This window comes from Notothenia coriiceps, unplaced genomic scaffold (genome assembly GCF_000735185.1).
Source record: "Notothenia coriiceps isolate Sejong01 unplaced genomic scaffold, NC01 NC01_scaffold00010734, whole genome shotgun sequence".
Classification (NCBI taxonomy): Eukaryota; Metazoa; Chordata; class Actinopteri; order Perciformes; family Nototheniidae; genus Notothenia; species Notothenia coriiceps.
Genome location: NW_011343435.1, coordinates 21,670 through 41,435, shown reverse-complemented (window position 1 = coordinate 41,435; position 19,766 = coordinate 21,670). Strand labels below are relative to the sequence as shown.

At 42.8% G+C, this 19,766-nt stretch overlaps 3 protein-coding genes across 5 annotated transcripts in view; 2 read left to right on the top strand and 1 right to left on the bottom strand.

Annotated features, from left to right (window-relative positions):
* The first annotated feature begins 2,303 nt into the window (after positions 1 to 2,303).
* Positions 2,304 to 8,408, top strand: p2ry10 (P2Y receptor family member 10). Its single transcript, XM_010771959.1, has 4 exons — positions 2,304 to 2,700; positions 4,552 to 4,781; positions 4,944 to 5,124; positions 6,087 to 8,408. Exons 2-4 carry the CDS (start codon positions 4,624 to 4,626, stop codon positions 6,978 to 6,980), a joined length of 1,233 nt encoding a protein of 410 aa, XP_010770261.1. The 5' UTR covers positions 2,304 to 2,700; positions 4,552 to 4,623; the 3' UTR covers positions 6,981 to 8,408.
* A 633-nt stretch (positions 8,409 to 9,041) lies between these two features.
* LOC104946188 (probable G-protein coupled receptor 174) lies at positions 9,042 to 14,994 on the top strand. The gene is made up of 5 exons (XM_010771967.1): positions 9,042 to 9,277; positions 9,513 to 9,673; positions 12,069 to 12,506; positions 13,254 to 13,456; positions 14,937 to 14,994. The coding sequence occupies exons 3-5, from the start codon at positions 12,297 to 12,299 to the stop codon at positions 14,992 to 14,994; spliced, it is 471 nt and encodes a 156-aa protein (XP_010770269.1). The 5' UTR covers positions 9,042 to 9,277; positions 9,513 to 9,673; positions 12,069 to 12,296.
* Positions 14,666 to 19,766, bottom strand: part of lpar4 (lysophosphatidic acid receptor 4) — an 8,808-nt gene continuing 3,707 nt past the window's right edge. For all 3 annotated transcript variants that reach the window (XM_010771956.1, XM_010771957.1, XM_010771958.1), the window contains exons 2-3: positions 16,284 to 17,064; positions 14,666 to 15,738 (exon numbers count right to left, since the gene is read on the bottom strand). In XM_010771956.1, coding sequence (XP_010770258.1) covers positions 15,250 to 15,738; positions 16,284 to 16,859 — 1,065 coding nt within the window. In that variant the 5' untranslated portion in view covers positions 16,860 to 17,064 and the 3' untranslated portion in view covers positions 14,666 to 15,249. The remainder of the gene's footprint in view (positions 15,739 to 16,283; positions 17,065 to 19,766) is intronic.

The following is a 19,766-nucleotide window of genomic DNA, read 5'->3' as shown; positions in this document are numbered from 1 at the left end:
TGTCATGCCTCTGCGCCCCCCTGGGGGGGGGGCGCGCCCCCCACTTTGAGAACCACTGAGCTACTGTAAGGACCAGCATCTGGGTCCTGCGTACATCAGATGACATAATGTTAGTACATGATGTTAGTACAAGATGTTTATCCATTCTTTCAAAGAGCTATGCAGAGTCAGAGATGCATGGCCTTACATGGGACAGCCATAAGGCTCTATACCTTAAGCAGGGATTTGCAAGAGAGAGACTGAAGAGAGAAAATAAATCCCGCAGGCCTCTCTCAGTTTGAGTGATGTGAACATGTGCATCACGCAGCAGGGAGACAACAGTAGATGGAGTCTTCTGGGATTTGGGGTCAAGGGTAGCAGAGAGGACAACAAGAGTGGGAGTGTAGAAAAGTGTGCAAGATCTAGCCTTTACCCCTCGAGTGGTTCATGTAAAGAATGTGCTGAAATATTGCAACAGAAGACGTGTGTCCAATACTGAAGGAAGAGTGAAAAAAGAATATAGGCCTCCTCTGACCTCTAGTGGCCAGAGCACATATAAAAGTGAAAACACCAGAATAGAATAAAGGAAGAAGTAGAAGGCCCAATTCCAAACCAAACCCTACCCACTCCGTGAGAGTCAGGTGGAGGGTTTAAATACAGCGACAAGCTTTGGAACAAACTCCCCTCTCTCCGGCAGAAACAGGAAACTTTTCGTAAAACATTTTTCAAATCCGCAATAATACGTGACAACTAAAATAAAACTCAAAAAATCTTTAATAGCGTTTCTTTTTTTGTAAACCTTTTTTGTTTTAAAATCGGATGTTTATAAGCTGCTTGGTTTTTGCAACAGTATCAGAATCAAATTGACATGTTAACAATTTTCTACAGTACACACGTATGATCCTAGGTAAATACAAAGAGGTAACAAAATTAGGTAACATCAAGTTGTTAATATCTGTTTGACGATATGAATTGTCTATCTTGTTTTGCATAGTTTACCAGTAGCCCTAATGTTTCCCCGGAACTATCTGTAAACAGCATCAGGTGCGATGCAGACTCGTTTTTGGAGGATTTGATAACCCACTACCCATTGCTTCCCCTCCACACTTGTTGGATTGGAACGGCACCTAATGTGGTGAGGTAGTGTGCAGGGGTAGGGTGTAGGGAGCGGTTTGGAATTGGACCGAAACATTTAAATAAACACATTAGGCCCGAAATACACACACATTCATAAATGCATGTATTAATTGAGAGGTGTCAGATTGAACAGGCTGCTTTAGTCATGCGCCTAGGGAGGTGGGGGGTTCTGTGCCTTGCTCATTGACACCTCGGCAGTGCCCAGCAGGTAAAATGGTACTTCTATCTGTCAACTATACCTATATCTTGGTAGGTGCGGAGACTTGGAACAGTGACCATCCTGTGATTGCCGCCACAAATCGTTAACCGTGATGTTTTTTTTTCATCTGCCAGCCCTGGCTCTTTAATATTGAACTGTGTGTGGAGTGGAAACCACACAGTAGCAGCGCAGGAAGATCCAAAAGCAGCACCTGTATGTCTGGCACATACCTAGGAAGCTCTGAGCAAGACATTTTCTCTGGGTGTGACTTCACATGTACAGCATGATGTGACACTAACAGGATGGATGAAACCGCTGCTGTTCGGTTGAACTATGGGTTGACATCCGGAGAAAATAGATGCCACACAACTTAAAACCATGGTTGAAAAAACAAGTTCAAAGGGTCACAGGACCAAAGGTACTAATACTAATGTATACAAAATCTACAATACACACATATACTCCTGCATTTACTAGGTCACCTACAACATTCTCTGCAATATTTAGCATATATTTATTTATTTTCCTGACACATATATAGTTTACTTCATCTGCATTACATGCACATTGGTCTGCAACATAATGCAATATTTTATTCTAATCTATTTTACTGTTTCCTTTTCTTTATTTTTATTTTATAATCTGTTTTATGTCCTATTTAACTATGTTGCCATGTTGCAGGAGCTTGGTACTTCAGATTTGCAATGCCAATTCTACACTGTAGCTACTGTGCATATGACAATGAAGCTTCTTAATCTTGAATTGAATCTACTTTACAAAATGAATGCTTTGAAGCACCACCATTTAAAAAAAGGAAGTGTAGAATCTGATAAGGGAAGAGGACTATTGCATTATTATCTGCAAACATCACTGAGAGAAATAGAAAGTGTTTAGACGGTTAGACACGAACTGCATGCCCTCCCACGCTCGACATACAGAGGGAAGAAGAACTAACATCTGCCATGTTTTGCATTCTGCACCACACACTCCACCACCATCTCACTGTGTGCCCAATAGTGTGTGTGTCTCAAGTTGCTGGGGGCCGAGTGATGTCACAGACGGTAGCGTGAGGTCAGAGCTTCCCCTTATAACCTAACTAAGAGACAGGGAACAGACCAGAGTTCACAGCCTCGTGCCTCAACATATCTGAGAAAAAACCCACAGCGTTGGCAAGTTAACGCAGACGTGCTCACATGCAAAGGTCTCTGCTGCTGTGGTGTGACAGGAAGGTTTGCTGCTGAACAGCTCCGAGGGAGAGGCAGTGCGTCAGTCTGCTGTTTACAGTGAAGTGTGAAGCTGCTGGAGCATGCGGTCGCTGGCAGTCGCTCCTGAATCTGACCTCTCATCTCCGTCCACGCTGATCCTTTAAGGTGACGACAGAGAAGGTAATCAGAGTTTGTGCTTAGAGAAAAAGTCATGCTGCTGTGCTTTGCCTGTGTTTGTTGTTTTAAAACCATGCTTCACATTCTGCTGATGATAGGAGAGTTGGTATTGAATGCTCATAGTTTAAGTTAGTGCATTTGTGCATTTAGGTGTAAAATGTTGAAATAAGATACCTGTATGTTTTCTCTTTTGTGGTAACTATATATTACATCAGCACTATTTTAAGTGTCATCCGGGATTTTAAGACCAAACATGACACAAATTTGAGAAATATATAAAATGTGCTTTAAATCGGACAACGTTTCTTGCACAGCAATGTAGAGAAAATGCAAATCCCCAATTGATCCCCTTAAAATCCTTAAAATCCTGCATGCTACTTCCTTTACTTCAGATCTGAGGGTGTGCTTTGTGTAACTCATAACTGTACAGGTGGTGTGAGGGCATCTATTGGCTGACTGCTGCAGACTGTTAGCACCATCACCCAATAGGAGTCAAGAAGTGATAAGTTGTGAAAGTAACAGTAAAGCAGAAAAAAAACTGTCGCTGTTTCTCTCTTCCCCCTCTGGGGCCGGCAGAGGAAGGGTGTGGCGTCGTCTTGATGGCAGAAGGAAGGGCGATGGTTCAGTGATGATAAGCAGTAAATGCTTCGTCCTGCTTCCACACATTTCCTGCTGCAATCTTAGGCCAGACAGAGACATCTCTGATTTATTGCACTCTGTATCAGTATGATTAATAACCCTGGTTAATCTGGCATAAAGCCACCATTTAGCTATATAAAAACAAGGTAAATGTTCTGTTACATTTGTGAATACAGGAATTTGACGTATTTATATTATAAAGAATTAGTATTAATATTTGAAAAAACATTCAGCTATGAGCCATCACTTGGCTGCTGTTTATCATCCATTAATAGGACTACATGCTTTTAGTTTGTAGCTCTTTATTTTAAAAGGATGCCCATTCCAATGCACTGTTCGACCCCAACATAATGGCCAAAATACTTTAATATTTGAAACTGCACCTATGGTGGATAGTTGGAAAACCCCTTTACTATGTCTTAGTAGTATATCTAACAGTATGTAAGTATGTATATGAGTTATATACAGTATATGAGTATAACTGTATATTTAACAATAGAGTGATGGCCTTTTAGAAAGTGAAACCCATAACCACCCCTTTATTTATGGCATCCTCACAAATGAAACTGCAGACATGACCCCGCATACCTTCTGTCTGCATTTGAGAATCAGTTGCTTAAAAAAAGGAACGGGCTCCAGATGTGACCTAACAGTTAATTGGGAGGGTCTTCCTGACTAACTGAAGATGAAACTGTGATAAATGGGAAACAGTGACTGACCTTAGGGTTGGGTTGGGTCGAAATGATTCTGTTCCTCTGACAAGCCACAAATACCAGACTTTTTTCTTTACAACTTGGCAACCTGTAGTTTACAAATTATTTATAGATAAAGATGGCGGTCAGCAGAATGTACAGACCACCACCAAGTCTGTTTCCATTAGTGAAAAAGAACTGCCCCGTGATTCTGATCCACTACACCGTTTTATTGGTTAGGGTTAGGGTTAGGGTTAGGGCCTACAGCCTTCCACTAAGTTTCATGAAAATCAGGTCAGTAGTTTTACGTAATTCTGCTCAAAAGCAAACAAACCAAGCAAATGTAAAACCAATATCCTTTAAGTCGAAGGTAATTAGGACAATTTGTCAACATATGAAGTCTTTATAAAGTGTTTCTAATCAAGAAATGGTACCATTGAGATTTCTTTCAAACTGTTAGGTTAGAAAATAATGTGAATACTATCAATACCATGACCTGTCGACTCTGCTATTTGTCTATCAGGTGTTCATTGGTGATAGGATGAAGGATTGATTGGAAGAAAAGTTTTTGACACCAGTGTGTGTGAGAGATAAAATGACTGACCTGAACGACTCCTCCTCACTATGTGGACACAACATGACCAACTGGGAAGAACGCATGGACACCATGTACACCTACTTCTACCTGCTGCTCTTCATCCCCGGCCTGTTGCTCAACACCACCGCCCTCTGGGTCCTCTGCAGACACATTAGGTAGGCACACACACACACACACACACACACACACACACACACACACACACACACACACACACACACACACACACACACACACACACACACACACACACACACACATATTGAGCCTCAAACAGGCTCTGGTCATGGCTAACTCTCCTGCATGTTGCTCCACAGTAAGAAGACCAAGGCGGTGATCTTCATGATTAACCTGTCGCTGGCCGACCTGGCCCACATCCTCTCTCTCCCCCTCAGGATTTATTATTACTTCACACACACCTGGCCTTTTGGACGAGGCGTCTGCTTATTCTGCTTCTACCTCAAGTACCTCAACATGTATGCCGCTATAGTGTTCCTGGTAAGCAAGAGTAAAAGTGAAAGTTATCATTGAGTAGTGCAAGGATACTAGCATTGCACTAAGGGAGGCTGTGGCTCAGTTGGATAGTGCGCTGATCTTTGGACTATGAGAGCACTGGCTCAATCCCCACTGACACGTCACTGTGTCCTTGGGCGGAGATTGCCCAGTGTATGTAAGTTGCTTTGATAAGAGCGTCTAACGTGACATGTAAGATTTTCCAGTTTTTTTTTTAGGATTACCCTATTATCCGATAATACTTCTACTTTTGTTTTTCATCAATAGCAAGATGAATATCTCGAACTCTCAGAATTTGTTTTCTGATTCAACTATCTGAAAATCCTGCAAGAAGCTATCACCTGCAAAAACAACTATATTACTAAAAAATAAAAACACGAGTATCTCCAAATAGGTCAAACCCCATCCAAAACAAAACTGGACTCTTGAGGCAATGCTAAAGCTTCTCTTGGGGTTTTGAGGTATCTTGTTAATTCATGAGAACAAGAAATGTGAAATATCAAGTGTCATGACAGGAAGTCATTGGAGTCTCACACCTTCAATTGTCATCTCAGTGAGTGTAAAAACTGCTTTGACCATATTCAATGTGACACTCGCTGAATACTTCCCACTTTTCCAGACTTTCATTTAAATTAACCGAATCATCAGTATAAAGTTGCCGTTGCTATTAGCTATAGCATGGCTGTATAGAAACGCTAGGTTAATGCAGGACCTCCTCTTGCACCCTAGAGAAGGCTCTCTGACTCTGATCAGTGTCTGCACTGTTTAAACTGCCTTATAGTCTGGGCTCAGCTTGTACCAGATACTTTCCACAACTTCTGCAAATGTAAACCGAAAAAGAGTGAGTCAAGATGAGCCAGTGACTCTCCTTTTTTCAGTTTTCAGTAACACATTTACTTTCTGTGGCTCTAAATGTGTTTTTTATGTCATCTTCTTTTTGTTTCCAGGTGTGTATCAGCATGCAGAGGTGTGTCTTCCTTCTCAACCCGTTCTCCGCCCGCAGTTGGAGGCGGCGCTATGACCTGTTGATCAGCCTCATAGTCTGGGTGGTGGTCGGCCTGGCCTGCTCGCCTTTCATCCTGATGCGTAGCAGCAGCTCCTCCAGCCACGCCATCAGCACACAGACAGTCTACAACATGTCGTACTCTCTGTCTGACACTTCTACCCAGCATCCCTCCGTTTACATCAATCTCAGCAGAGGCTCCATCCCTACCAAATTGGGCTGTTTTAAAGACCTGCCCATGCGTCGCCTGTCCCCGTACCTGGCCATCGCCATGATGGGCCTCGCTGAGCTTTTTGGGTTCATCATCCCTTTGACCTGCATCTGCTTCAGCTCCATTCGAATAGCCCGGTCTCTCTTCCAACAACACACCCAGGATCAGCAGAACCTGACCGGGCTCAACTCCACGGCACGCAGCCGACTCCAGTCCTTCATCTCCGACTGTCCAACGGATACCTCTCATGAAAAGCTGTCGAAGGCGGAGAAGCGGCGCGCTCTCCAGATGGTGCTGAGCTGCTCTGCGCTCTTCCTGTTCTGCTTCGCCCCCTACCACCTCAACTTCCTGCTCTACCTGCTGGTGTCGCAGGACATAGTGACCCACTGTGCGACCCGGCTGGCGGTGAGTCAGTTCCACCCGGTGTCTCTGTGCCTGGCCAGCCTGAGCTGCTGCCTCAACCCTCTGCTTTATTACTTTCTAACGGCCGAGTTCAGGCTGCACCTCACCAGGCGCAGCTCCTCCTTCACCGCCTCGCTGCTCTCCTCCCCCATCAGCTCCCCCACCGCGCGCCCCGCACCGGAGAGACTGCTGAGCATGGAGAGTAGCTGCTCAGAGAGGGAGTAGCATTATTCAAAGATAGTAGGTTTTTTGGTAACTTTCCATGAATAAAATGCATTTTTAAACAGATTTAGAGCATTATGATTACAGCACCTTATAATTGTAATAAGCACATTGATAATGCTTTATAATATTCATCATAACACATTATAAAGGATTTTATAATTACTTATAAAGTATCACAATACTTCATAACTGTTATTTGGTTACAAGGGTCATAGTTATTCTATAATTATCATAGTTGTAATATTAATATTTATATTATAGGCATTATAATCTCTCTTTTAATGCATTACAATGCTATTGATAGTAACTCTAAGTGAACATATGTTGCTTAAAAGTACATTTGGAAACTCTTGGGGTATACATAGAAATATAACAACACAAGCTGTTACCACGTGCCAAGTGCTCAAAGTGAAACATAGCATTACGTTTGTGAAACTAATTTATGTCTTTAATAAGTCATAACAGAAATCCAACAGTGGGCTCAAAACATCCGATGCTACCTGAAACAATGTATTATTTAACTGTGGCTGTATATAATGTGTTAATGAGTGAATTTGGTGTTTGATGTGAGTATTTGATGGGAATTACATTAGTTAAATGTAAATGTGCATCATTTTTCAAAAGGTTTCAGGTTTCAACATAAATGACTGTGTTTTTTTAAATACTTAACTTAAAGCAAACAATGATCATTATATCTGCCTATACATCAGAAATTCTGTAATGCACTAAAAGAGCACATGGAGTCACATTATAATTCCTTATAACAGTGATTACAATACATTGTAAAAAATAATGTAATGTATTACAACTATGATAATTATAATACAATATGATCCTTGCAAGAAACAGTGACAAGCAACTATGAAGTACTAAGTTACTTGACCTTATAAGTCTTCAAAATTATAAAATGTTTTAAAATGTGTTATTGTTGTTGTTGTAAAGTATCTATGTGTGCTTAAAACAATAATCATACAATGCTATAAGCAGATTATACCTCTTTATAAGTTGGTTTATAATGCATTATGGACATGGGAGATAGAGAAAGTGTTAAAAGTCATTTCACTGAAGGAATGACACAACGGAGACAGATCATGTTGAACTTTTAACAGACTGACAAGATCCAAGTCGGGTGTAGGATAATTTCCCGTATCTCCGCTGTCTGAACACAAACTGACCAGAAAAGCCTTGACCTCGGTGTGAAGAACCTCCCGGAGGACATGGTTTTGAGGACAAACAAACCATGAAGATCAGTGTGCTTCATAATGACCCTTCACACAATATCTGATGAAATATGATCAACGTTGCCCCAGTGTATATAAGCTACAGCGTGTTGCCTGTCTTCTGTCAAAATGCAACAACTTCAAATAAGCTATTCCCTCAATGTCAAGGCTGTATGTCAATTGCATATGCTTGTTTTGTAAATAAAAAGCGCCTATCTTTTCTTATCTCATTGTATCTGGTGTTTCCGTATGGGCTTACATAAACAGGTGCCAACTCATTTTGCCTGAACTTCCTCTCACGATGCAAAGTGGGTGAAGGCAGTTGCAGCGGTTTCGAAAGCGAGTAACTGCCAGGCTCTGAGGTCGGCTTCTAACCTGAAAAGTCACCCCGTCCCCACACCCGCAGCTCCTATTGCATCTGCTAGAATCAAGTCTGATGCTACCCCCCTCTCTGGCAGATGAATGCAACCCATCTCGAAAGAAATGCCAGTTGTCTGATTCACACAACCAAAATATGTTACGCCAGGAACTGTTTATATTGTATAAAATAATGAAGATAATGTATTGGGATATATCTAAGAGAAAGACACCAGAAACAGCTTAAAAAGGCCCCCCCAAAAAGTCTGTGTCTATTTTAAGTGTTGATACTCAGTCATGTTATATAACAATCTTTTCATCCGTCATCAAAAGGAAATGCATGGCTTGAAAATGTTCTTCACAAAAGGAAAAGTTACCATAATAGCAGAAGTAATGGTGTCAAAATTATTGTAAACCACACCCCCACACTCACAGGAAGCCCTGTGTGTGATGAAACCCCCAGTACAGCAGGGACACAGACAGAGAGAGAGGTACAGACGGGACATGAGAACAAAGCAGGAAATAACTTCTGAATACAGACGAAAAAACTGAGTAGAAATTGGATAGGAGGAGCAGAAAACGTGATTAGCGTGAGAGAAAAGAAAAGGCGGGACAGAAAGAATATAGTGTTAGAAGGGGGGAGGAGGAAGGGGGATGTAATGACTGATGCTTCACCCTCCTGCAGTTTGATGTGACGCAGCCTCGAGCCTGAAGACAGAGGTGAGATATTCATTGTCTATTTCTTTAAAACTAAAAAACAGCGTTTGTGTGAGAGGCTGTAGCAGCTGGATGCCTTCAGAGTGGAGTCATGCCTCATGGGGGACCCTCGCATGTTTCCCCAACCTGAGGAATGTGTGTTATGTTGAGGGTGTGAATGTGTGTTTGCAGGCCAGTGTCAGGCAGTGTCAGGCTGTTCCTTTATAGGGATCATGACATGTTTTGTGTGTTGATTCAGCAACACGTGGAGGGACCTTGGTGCTGATCAACGAGGCAAGATGTCATATCAGAGCGGAAAAGCTACAAGGCACCAAAAGCCCACAAAGGGGTGAATCACGGAGGATGGACCCATGCCTTTCCATTGGCAAGATCTGACGAAAACAACTTCTGAATCCTAAGGTAGGAGTGCAACTCTTGGACGAAAAACAATAATATAGCTCAACAAGATCCAGAGATGACCATGACACCATGACAACACCACAATAAGCCCAAAGAAGGAAATAAAATGCCTGATTCATCTTAACACACTACCAATGAGAGAAGGACTTTGTACGTACAGGGTGAGGGTAAGGACAGGGGATTCACACATAGGTCAAAGGTCAGTGAGGCTTGAAGGCAAATGGCTTGCCATAGCTGAGCGTCCACTGGGACATGTTCCTCAGTGCTGTGAAGTAGTATAAAAGCCCTCAGGGAGAAGAGGCTAGTTTATATCTTTAGAAATTCTAAATTCTTCATCTTGGTAACCTCGACCCTAGGAAGTACTTAAGTACAATTATGAGGACATTTCACTCTGCTCAGTTTTTGGAAGTTATTCAACTTTGTAAAGCCATCAGCATATCATGCGATCATTGGCCCCTGTGGACAGACAGGGCCACCACCTCTCCTACAAGGCAAGAAAACACAGTCTTGACTTTTTGTAGTTGTTTTTCTAATTGGTTGGTGTCTCTGTTTTTTTGTATCTCTTTGTAGTTGGTTTGGAGTCCTTTTGTAGTTGTTTTGTGTCCTTTTGTAGTTTTTTTTGTGCCCTTTTTTGAGTGTGTTGGTTGATTTGAGTCTATTTTTATAGTTTTAAGTCTCTTTGTGATTGTTTGTGTCTATTTGTAGATTAACTGAAAAACTACAAACAGACACAAAACAATCGCAAAGACAAGTATGTCTTTGCGATTGTTTTGTGTCTGTTTGTAGTTTTTCAGTTTCTCTTTGTAGCTGTTTTGTGTGTCTTTGTAGCTATTTGGTTTCTCTTTAAAGTTGTGTTGTGTTTGAAGGTTGTTTTGTGTGTCTTTGGGATTGTTTTCTGTCTCTGTCGTTGTTGTGTATCTCTTTGTAGTTTGTTTGGAGAGCTTTTGTAGTTTCTTTGTGTGTCTTTGCAGTTGTTTTGTGTGTCTTTGCAGTTGTTTTGTGTGTCTTTGTAGTTGGTTTGTGTCCCTAAGTGGTTGTCTTTGTTGATTGTTTTGTGTTTGATTTGTGTCTGTTTTTAATAGTTTTGAGTCTCTTTGTGATTGGCTTGTGTCTTTTAATAGTTTGTTTTGTGTCTCCTTGAGTAACATTTCGTAGGTGAAGAAGACATGGTATAAGCTTATGAAACACAATATTGTTAAAGGTTAAACCCAGTGGTTTGCAAGTTTTTTGGCTTGTGACCTCTTATAACAAAGCCCAAGTGTTTGGGCTTCAAATGTTATTTTAAAAAGGTATGAGGCAGATTGTTTTTCCTTCCCTCTCCCATAAATGATACACCCTTAGATCTATCTTGTGACCCTTAAGAGGAGCCTGATCCCTACAATGGGAATTTTATTTGTAAAGCAGGCCATTTACTTATTTACATTGACGTAAAGGATCTGAAAACTAAGCTTGTAGTGTGACTTCCCTTAAAAATACTAAAACAGTAACATACTGACTGTGTATTTGTTGATGTTTAAGTACATCCTCAAAAGTTTAGGGCAGATATTCAAATGTATGCGCGTTATCAGTACCATTTATGTCACATTGTTTCCTTGCTGCTCGACAAGCTTCTCTAAACTCCCTGTGATTAAAAATGCTCTGTAAAAAGCTTTGGAAGTGAAAGACCAGAACAATAAAAACAAAAACATTTCTTTCTTATTTTGGAATGACAGTTTTGAAGTTGTGTAGTTTGAACTAAATCAGGTCAGAAATGACTAATGAGTCCAAGATTTTTGGGAAAACCCCACCTGAACCTGTGTAGACCTACTCATGCTTACAGCAGTGGGTGGGTGACACCTACAAAGCTTGTCAGATATGACTGTACATTTCCATTTGAAGAAATCAATGTTTCAGGATGTAAGGCTACCTTCAAATGCATTGCACTTGAATTATCATCATTTAAATGTTCATGTCAAAGAGGATCATGAAGGTGTCACTTATTCAAACTGTGAATTCAACACAAAAAGTGTTGTTTGTGTTGGTGTGACTGCCTAACCACACCAGTTTCACTGACGCCTCGCTCCAGGCGTTACACACTGGCTCATTGTAATCTGTTGTGCAGGTGTAGATATAGTGAACACTATGTGGGACATTGTAGCAGCATCAACTTCTCTGTGGGTTTGCATATTTACTGTAAACGCCACTGCAAAAGTTGCAATCAAACACAAAAGGCTTTTTATGTTGCACACCGTTTCAACAGGTGGCCTGTCGAGCCAAAGTGTGGTTGGGACCCAATGCTGTAAAATGAGATGTGTTTATGAGAGGCAAAATGTTTTTACATGATGCCTCACGCAATATGTAAAATATGATACTGGTATAGGATGATTTAGTAACCCTTTCTTTTCTTCTCTTTTAGAGTGCCGTGTACCTGGGGTCGATTTCAGTTTGAAACATCAAGAGTCTATCAGTGTTGGACCATTAATATACTTCACACAAGAGCGAACCCCTACGCGCCATAATGGAGAGCATTGGCGCTCAAACACCTCCGTTCCCACGCTTTAAGCATCGTTTCTGATTCAAGCATCCTGTGAATGCACCAGGCAGCTTGTCCTTACAGTAAACAGTGAACAGCCCTTGGCTTAAGATGAACTTTGCCAACAACAACAACAACTGTACAAGCACTGAAGCTCTCCGGACGTACCAGCACAAACTGTATGCGGTGGTGTACAGTGTGATCTTAGCGCCAGGCCTGCTGGGAAATGTGCTGGCCCTCTGGGTGTTCAAGGTTTACATCAGAGAAACCAAGAAAGGGGTGGTGTTCATGATTAACCTGGCTGTGGCCGACCTGCTACAGGTAAAGTTTCTATGTTTTTTTTTGGATTGTGCCAGTCAGAGTATTTATATATGTATCCACAATTTGTCTCATCTTTAATCTTATCTGACAAAAAATACTTTTTACCATTCATATTTCCTTTGTTCTGCGGCTAATGATTATATAACACTGAAGATATTTTACAACACACTATAATGTAGGTGTAAACAGATATAAGGGCATGTTTTAGTGTTGAATGTATTCATCAACAATCATAAACATTTTTTGTCAAAGTTTTCTGATTCCCGACAGGTGGAATTTGAGTTAGTTACAGCCACTAACTAAAGTTCCATCTATACAGCACACAAACGATTGGGAGTGAGGCGTGGCAGGTTGCGCTAGCTAGCTAATTCTTGTCTCGTGAAATCTGATAAACAGTAAATTCATCAAAATCAGTGGCCCATATCGTGTTTTCAAAGATACTGTAACTGTCATAGGGTCTGTTTGTATTCTGTTTATAAAAAGAAGGGTTAAACTAAATGTAATGGTCTTTAAAAAAGACAAAACATTTATTTTGCAAGTTTGCAAAGTTGTGGACAACCTCCAGTTGATGGTTTATTTACCAATTAACTAAAGGGAAATGTATCTTCCAGATATAAAGAAATAATTACTAACCTTTGAGAAGCTTTTCCAAAATGCATTCCAAGGTTCAGTGGGAATCAAATCAAATGTGTCGTCTACATGTTGTAGTTCTTCTTCTGCGACCATCTTGACACCCTCTGCTCTCAGGTACTCTCGCTGCCTCTGCGGATCTACTACTACCTCACCGACACCTGGCCCTTTGGTCGACCTCTCTGCATGATATGCTTCTATCTCAAGTACGTCAACATGTACGCCTCCATCTTCTTCCTGGTGTGTGTCAGCGTGCGTCGCTGTCAGCTCATCATGCGTCCGCTGAGGTTCAACTCGTCCAAGCAACTGAGACTGCCAAGGCACACNTTAGGGTTTCCCATTAATGTACTGGTCGCTACAGTGGAATGTTCTACTGTAACAATCCCCACACTTCATTGTAACAGTCGCGGGTACACTGTGTGTGTGTGTGTGGGGATTGTTACAGTAGAACATTCCACTGTAGCGACCAGTACATTAATGGGAAACCCTAAATGTTTGAGCACCCTCTATGAAACGTCAAGCTACCCCACAGCACCCCCAAAATAGAATCTCTGGCGCCGCCACTGAGCCTGACTATTTGTGTTGGGGGGGCCCGACTTTTTTTTTTCTCCAAAGGGGGGGCCTGACAGAAAAAGTTTGAGAACCACTGCAGTAGCTCAATGCAATGTCACCTTTAAAGGCTAGACCACAACAAAGCTAGTTAGCAACTTTTTAAGGCTGCTAATGGGGAAAGCTTTTTGAAAATAAATACTTGTTCTGACTCTTGTCTCATCACTCTGAATTAAATACAAGTGGAGGGTGCTACATGCTAATTGGCTATGGATGTTTTTCTTCATCCTGGACTATCAAGGTCAAATATGCTAAATTGGCAGGTCACAGTTCACTAAAGTGTACTTGGATTTGTAGACGAAAACATTTCTCCTTACAATGATTTGATTGAATAGTTGCTTTAACTGCTGGTGTTGCGCTTAGTCCTAGTGTTGCACTGCTTGAAACAAGCGTTATGTACTGAATCAAAATAAAGGTATTTTATATGAAAGTATTATAGCCAAATAAAAGCAATTTCAGCAAACTCTTGGATTACTGTTTATGCTCTACGTGCAGCGTAACACGATGATTGGGGTTTTTTAGTCAACAGTGTTTGCCCGTACTTTGGAGTGCGTGTGCACATTGCTGACTGTAAGAGACTTACAGAGCAGATCTGCAGTCTAAGGACAGAGAGAGCTCATTCAGAGGCAAACAATGGACCATTGCTCCAGTCATAATAAGCATTTGGCCTGTGACACAGCAAACAGGCCAAGGTCCTCCACCGGATCAGAGCCGCCCTATGTTAGAGAACAAGACCGCTCTAGTTACTTGATGCAAACGAAGACATGGAGTAGAAAAAAAAACTCCTCCACAGGGACAAATCAAAACCTACAGTCATGCTGACAAAGGCCAGTTCGGAATGCGTTTGACCGAACCAAACGGCATAGGGCTAGGGACAGAAATAATAAATACAGCCATGAAAGTTATTCAAAACAGACATTTAATGGCCTCAAACTTCAACATGAGACACATTTAACTCAGTAGTTCAGCGCGCTGCTGTGTTACAATAACAGTGGGTCTCACCACACTAAAGAGTGCCACAACATTAATGTCTAAAATGATATATTGTGCTGCGAAAGCTTCAACTTTATAACAATACAACTTAAGGGCTCAGTGTGTTACAAAAGTACTAAACAGCATGTTTCAACAATGCTAATGGAAATCTCCATTCTCTCCACAATCCAGTGCATTTGTGAGTGTTTGTGTGTTAAGCCTGGGTGATGATGTGTTGCAGTCTCTCTCAGAGGCCCTGCGTGTCTCTGCACAATAGTCCCGGTGTGGCTGGGACTCTGATCCCCGTAGTGTTCTCTCATAATAAACACACACAGATACATTCCTCTGCTCTCCAGTGCTGGATTAATCCGTAAATCCCAGGCCATACCTCAGGATTTACCTCAGGACTTAACTAATCTGCTGAGTTATGTGTCACTTCCAGGACCAAACAGCTGATCGCTTTGTTTTCAAAATGCAGGGCTCCCGTCAAACCCACACCATCCATTTTTTAACTTCCGTCTGCCATGCTGAGTCAGAACTGACTCTCAGACATCTTCGAATCCTTCCCGTTGCTGGCCGCCGTGTGTGTGTCTCTGGGGAGAGTGTGTGCGGCGTCCAGCGTCTCGGTGTCGCTGCGAGGGATGCTCTGGGGCCGGGAGCCGGACCCTTTGCCTCCCATGGTCAGGCTTTTCTGGAAGCTCTCCGAGGTGAAGTAGTAGACCACGGGGTCCAGGCAGCAGTTGAGGCAGGCCAGGCACAGAGTGATGGGGTAAAGAGTTCGGGCGAAGCGCTCCACAGCGCAGTTAGCCAGGGCCTGGGTCCGCACCAGGGCGTACAGGAAGAGGATGGAGTTATAAGGGACGAAGCAGATGATGAAGATGCCCAGATGGACCAAAATCATTCGCAGGACACGTTTCTTGCTGTTACAGCCGCGGCCAACAGTCATCGGACGCCGAAGTGTCCGCAGAACAAGCGAGGAACATACCAAGTTGGCCAGGAGGGGAAGAAGGAAGCCCACAATCTGGGAATCAAAGAAGAAACTTAACTTAAAAATAGAAAAACATTAAAGCTTTGTCTCTGGTTAGCTTAATAGAGAAAGTGTATAAATAGTGTCTATTCATACATGCATAAATCCTTCAGCGGACAATTGAAACTTTTAAGTTGTCAGTTTTTTGGCCATGAACGGTGACCAAAATCATATTTGCGTTTTTTTTGTCAGACACATACAGACAGTTACTTAACAGCCACACACAAGCAGCTGTTGGTGGGTAACCACATTTTTACCGTTGCAATGCTAGGGTAGATGCAAATGTAAACATATTTTTGTTAAGGGTCTGCTGGAGAATAAATATATTTATATAGTCCATATTTTATCATGAATTGAATCAGAATGTTTGAATAAAGGAAAGGTTTAAAAAAAATGTGTGCATGCTGTCTCAATTAATTGGAAAGAAAGAAAATCAGCCGGTCAAACTTAAAAAAATCAGGAATCAGAATCGGCAGAGGATATTGCAATCGGTCCATCTCTCGTGTTTATGGTATTATGTCTGACTGTTGGGGACTCACCTCGATGAAGATGGTGATTTTGGACAGGTAGGTCTTCCAGGTGCTCTTGGAGAAGCCCTCGAAGCAGGTGGTGGCTTTGTTGTTGCTGTTAATGGTGGAGAAGAAGGTCACCGATATTCCTCCTCCGACGATGGTGAGCCACACGCCGGCACACACCAGCGCTGCGTTCCTGCGCGTGCGGATGGAGCGCGAGCGGAAAGGGTAGACGATTGCCAGGAAGCGGTCCACGCTGATGCAGGTGAGGAAGAGCATGCTGCCGTAGATATTAGTGATGAAGGCCGTTCCTGATACCTTACACAGTCCGTCTCCAAAGGGCCAATGGCGGTTAACATTGTAGAAGACCTTGAATGGCAACGTGAAGACAAACACCAAGTCGGATAATGCTAAATTAGTCATAAACATGGTGGTCTCGTTACTCATCTTCATCCGGAAGCAGAACACAAAGAGGGCGGCACAGTTGGTGATCAGGCCCAAGACAAAGACCACACTGTAGACCACTGAGTACAAGTTGTACTTGAAGGAGTCGTCAATGCCGCAGTCCTCCATTCCGGTCTCATTGAGCACCAGGCTAGCCATGGTGACAGCTTAGACAGAGAGGGGGGCTCCAGAGAAAAGTGGTACAACAAAGGTGTCAGGAAAGGGGCCGGTTGAGGTGGATATGTGGGGACGGGGTGTCAGCAGGGGCTCCACCAGACAAGTCTCCTCCAAGTCATGGTGGACATTCAGACACATAAACAGAGCCAGAGACAGTCAGGATGCAGGACTGCAGGGCCACTCAGTCCTGTGGAGAGAAGAGGAAAACACACGGTCACTTCCTCACTATAAAAGTTTCAGACACGAGAAGTAAACAAGTCCATAAGACGAAGCATATGGTGGATGTGTAAGCCTTTAGCCACTAAGGAAAATACATAGTGTATTTAGATGTGTCAGATATATACCGTGTTGAACAGTGTGAATTTTAAATGATTCGATCGTGAATGTACAATTATGTTCGAGCCAGAGTTTTAGGATAAATGGACAAAAAAAGTATACAAACATATAAATGCTTGATATTATAAAAAGGTTATTTTTAGTCCATTTCAAGTGTTGGTATGCCTGTAGCATTCAGTTTATTTGCATGTTTGTCAGTGTGCCTTTGCAGTGCATGTGTTATCCGTCAGTATAAATAAAGTGTTATCCGTCATCAGGGCTGTCGTTCACAGGGCAGTGTGGCATGCAGCACTCAGGCTGTCATCACAACTGTGAGAGGTAACTGCTTACAGATACAGAAAGTGTACTGTAAGTGAGGAGGTCAAATCAGCAGCATTCATTCATGAGCCGGTGTTAAAGAGCCCAGTTATAAAATTCACTCCAAACCGCTATAACGGCTAAGCTCCAACTGGATGAAGTAAATAAGCCAGTATGCTGGTACAAAAGCTTTGCAGAGCTGCTCCCACCATCTCCAAGCAGTGTTGTCCTCATACACAATAGTTGTGTTGTCAAATATGAACAATGAAAATGATTTGACATTGTGAAGGACATTTTCTAGTCATTTACTCGTAGCTAAATATTTGTGTGGGTGTGTGTGATGTCAGAGCAGGAACTAGATTGTTGAGAATTAGTTATCTAAATCCCAATGTGCTGTTTTATATTCTACAACCCCAATAAACGTAATGTGTCTCGGAAGTGTACAAATGTATATTGCAGGTTTTATAATGAGCAATTCTTCATGATTCAAAAAATAACAAAACTTCTTAAACACAAATGCATGTGCAAAACAATTGATACAGTATTGGACAAACTTTGTGAAATTGTTATAATAGTATTATGTTATATAGTATAAAAGTAACATTTTGCATTAAAGGTCCCATGTCATGGCCATTTCTACTGATCATAATTCCATTGTTGAGGTCTACTAGAATAGATTTATATTTCCCAATCTTCCAAACTCACATTGGTTTCTCATAAAGCATCTCTGTAAAGTATGTGTATTCACTCTCTGTCCTAAACGCCTTGTTGGAGGTCCTGCCAACCCCCCCCCCCTCCCTATGAGCCCACTGTGCTCTGATTGGTCAGCTCGCCCACTCTGTTCTGATGAGTCCACCACCGTTACAGCGGAACATCAGTGATTATGTGTTACAATGGCGTTAGCAACCAGAAAATGCCACCAGTAATGACAAACAGATGAGAATGCTGCGTGGGGTCTGGGTGCCGTGTTGGCGGGACGTTGAGCGGCTCGCTGCTGCGAGGAGCGGACAGTGTGAGCTGGGTTCATTTCCTGCTTGCTGCATGGGATCTGCAAGACAGCGAGACATCGCGCAATTTCGATCAACGTCCTTGCAAGTGAGGGGCATGCAGCACCCCATTCTGCGAAGGCTCGCCACTAGCACCCGCACCCCCAAACACGGCGCAACTACAGTAACGGCCCGTCCACACAGCGGCGTGCGTTGAAGCTTCAACGCTTCTGCCCATTCACTTTGAATGGGGTAACGTCACGCTTCGCCAAACTGCATTGTGGGGAGCGTAGCTATGCGTTGCACGCGTTGCTCGCGTCAAAAGTTGAACATTTTGAAGCTTCGACGGAAGCGTCAGCCAATCAAATCCCGTTTATGAAAATCTGCCAGTACAACTGCTAGCCAATCAAACCGCGTGTATGCTGCGAGTAGTGAATCACCAGGTGCTGTATGATCAGTCTCTGTTCATCTACCGGGATACAAACCGGAGGAGCCAGGCATGGAGGGAGGTGGTAGAGATAGTGGGTGAAACTGGTAGGTTTTCGCCTGTTTGGGGAGTTTATATCCAGTGTACCTCGTTTAAACATTGAATGGACAGCTAGCAGGCATAGACAGTATATATAGCTAGCATGGAATGCTAGCATTTTGCTTTGTATGTCGGGGGCGGGAGATTCATGTGATTGGTTGTTGGTCGCGTTGCTCACGTTGACTCCCCAAGCTTGAGACACGCCCACCGCCAAGCGTCAACGCACGCTGCTGTGTGGACGCTCCGCAACGGCCCCTACACACGGCGGCGTGCTTTGCCGCTTCAACGCTTCTGACTGCCCATTCACTTTGAATGGGGTGACATCACGATTCGCCGAACTGCATTGTGGGAGCAAAGCGTAGCTTCTCTCGCGGTGCTCGCTGCAAAAGTGAGCAATGTTCTACTTTTGCCGCCTCGATGGAGGCGTCAGCCAATCAAATCCCGTTTATGCAAATCTGCCAGTACAAGCGCTAGCCAATCAAACTGCGTGTATGCTGGGAGAGCCAGACCGCAGTTCATTTCCTCATATGCCAAAAAATGAGGAGAAAATAATCATAGCGGTAGGGAATCACCCGGTGCTTTTTATGATCAGTCCCTGTTCACCTACCGGGATACAAACCGGAGGAGCCAGGCATGGAGGGAGGTGGCAGAGACAGTAGGTGAAACTGGTAGGTTTGAGACGAAGATACGGACGATCGAAAGGTTAAGTTTGCTCGCTCCGAGTGTGACCCATATTTGAGGGGT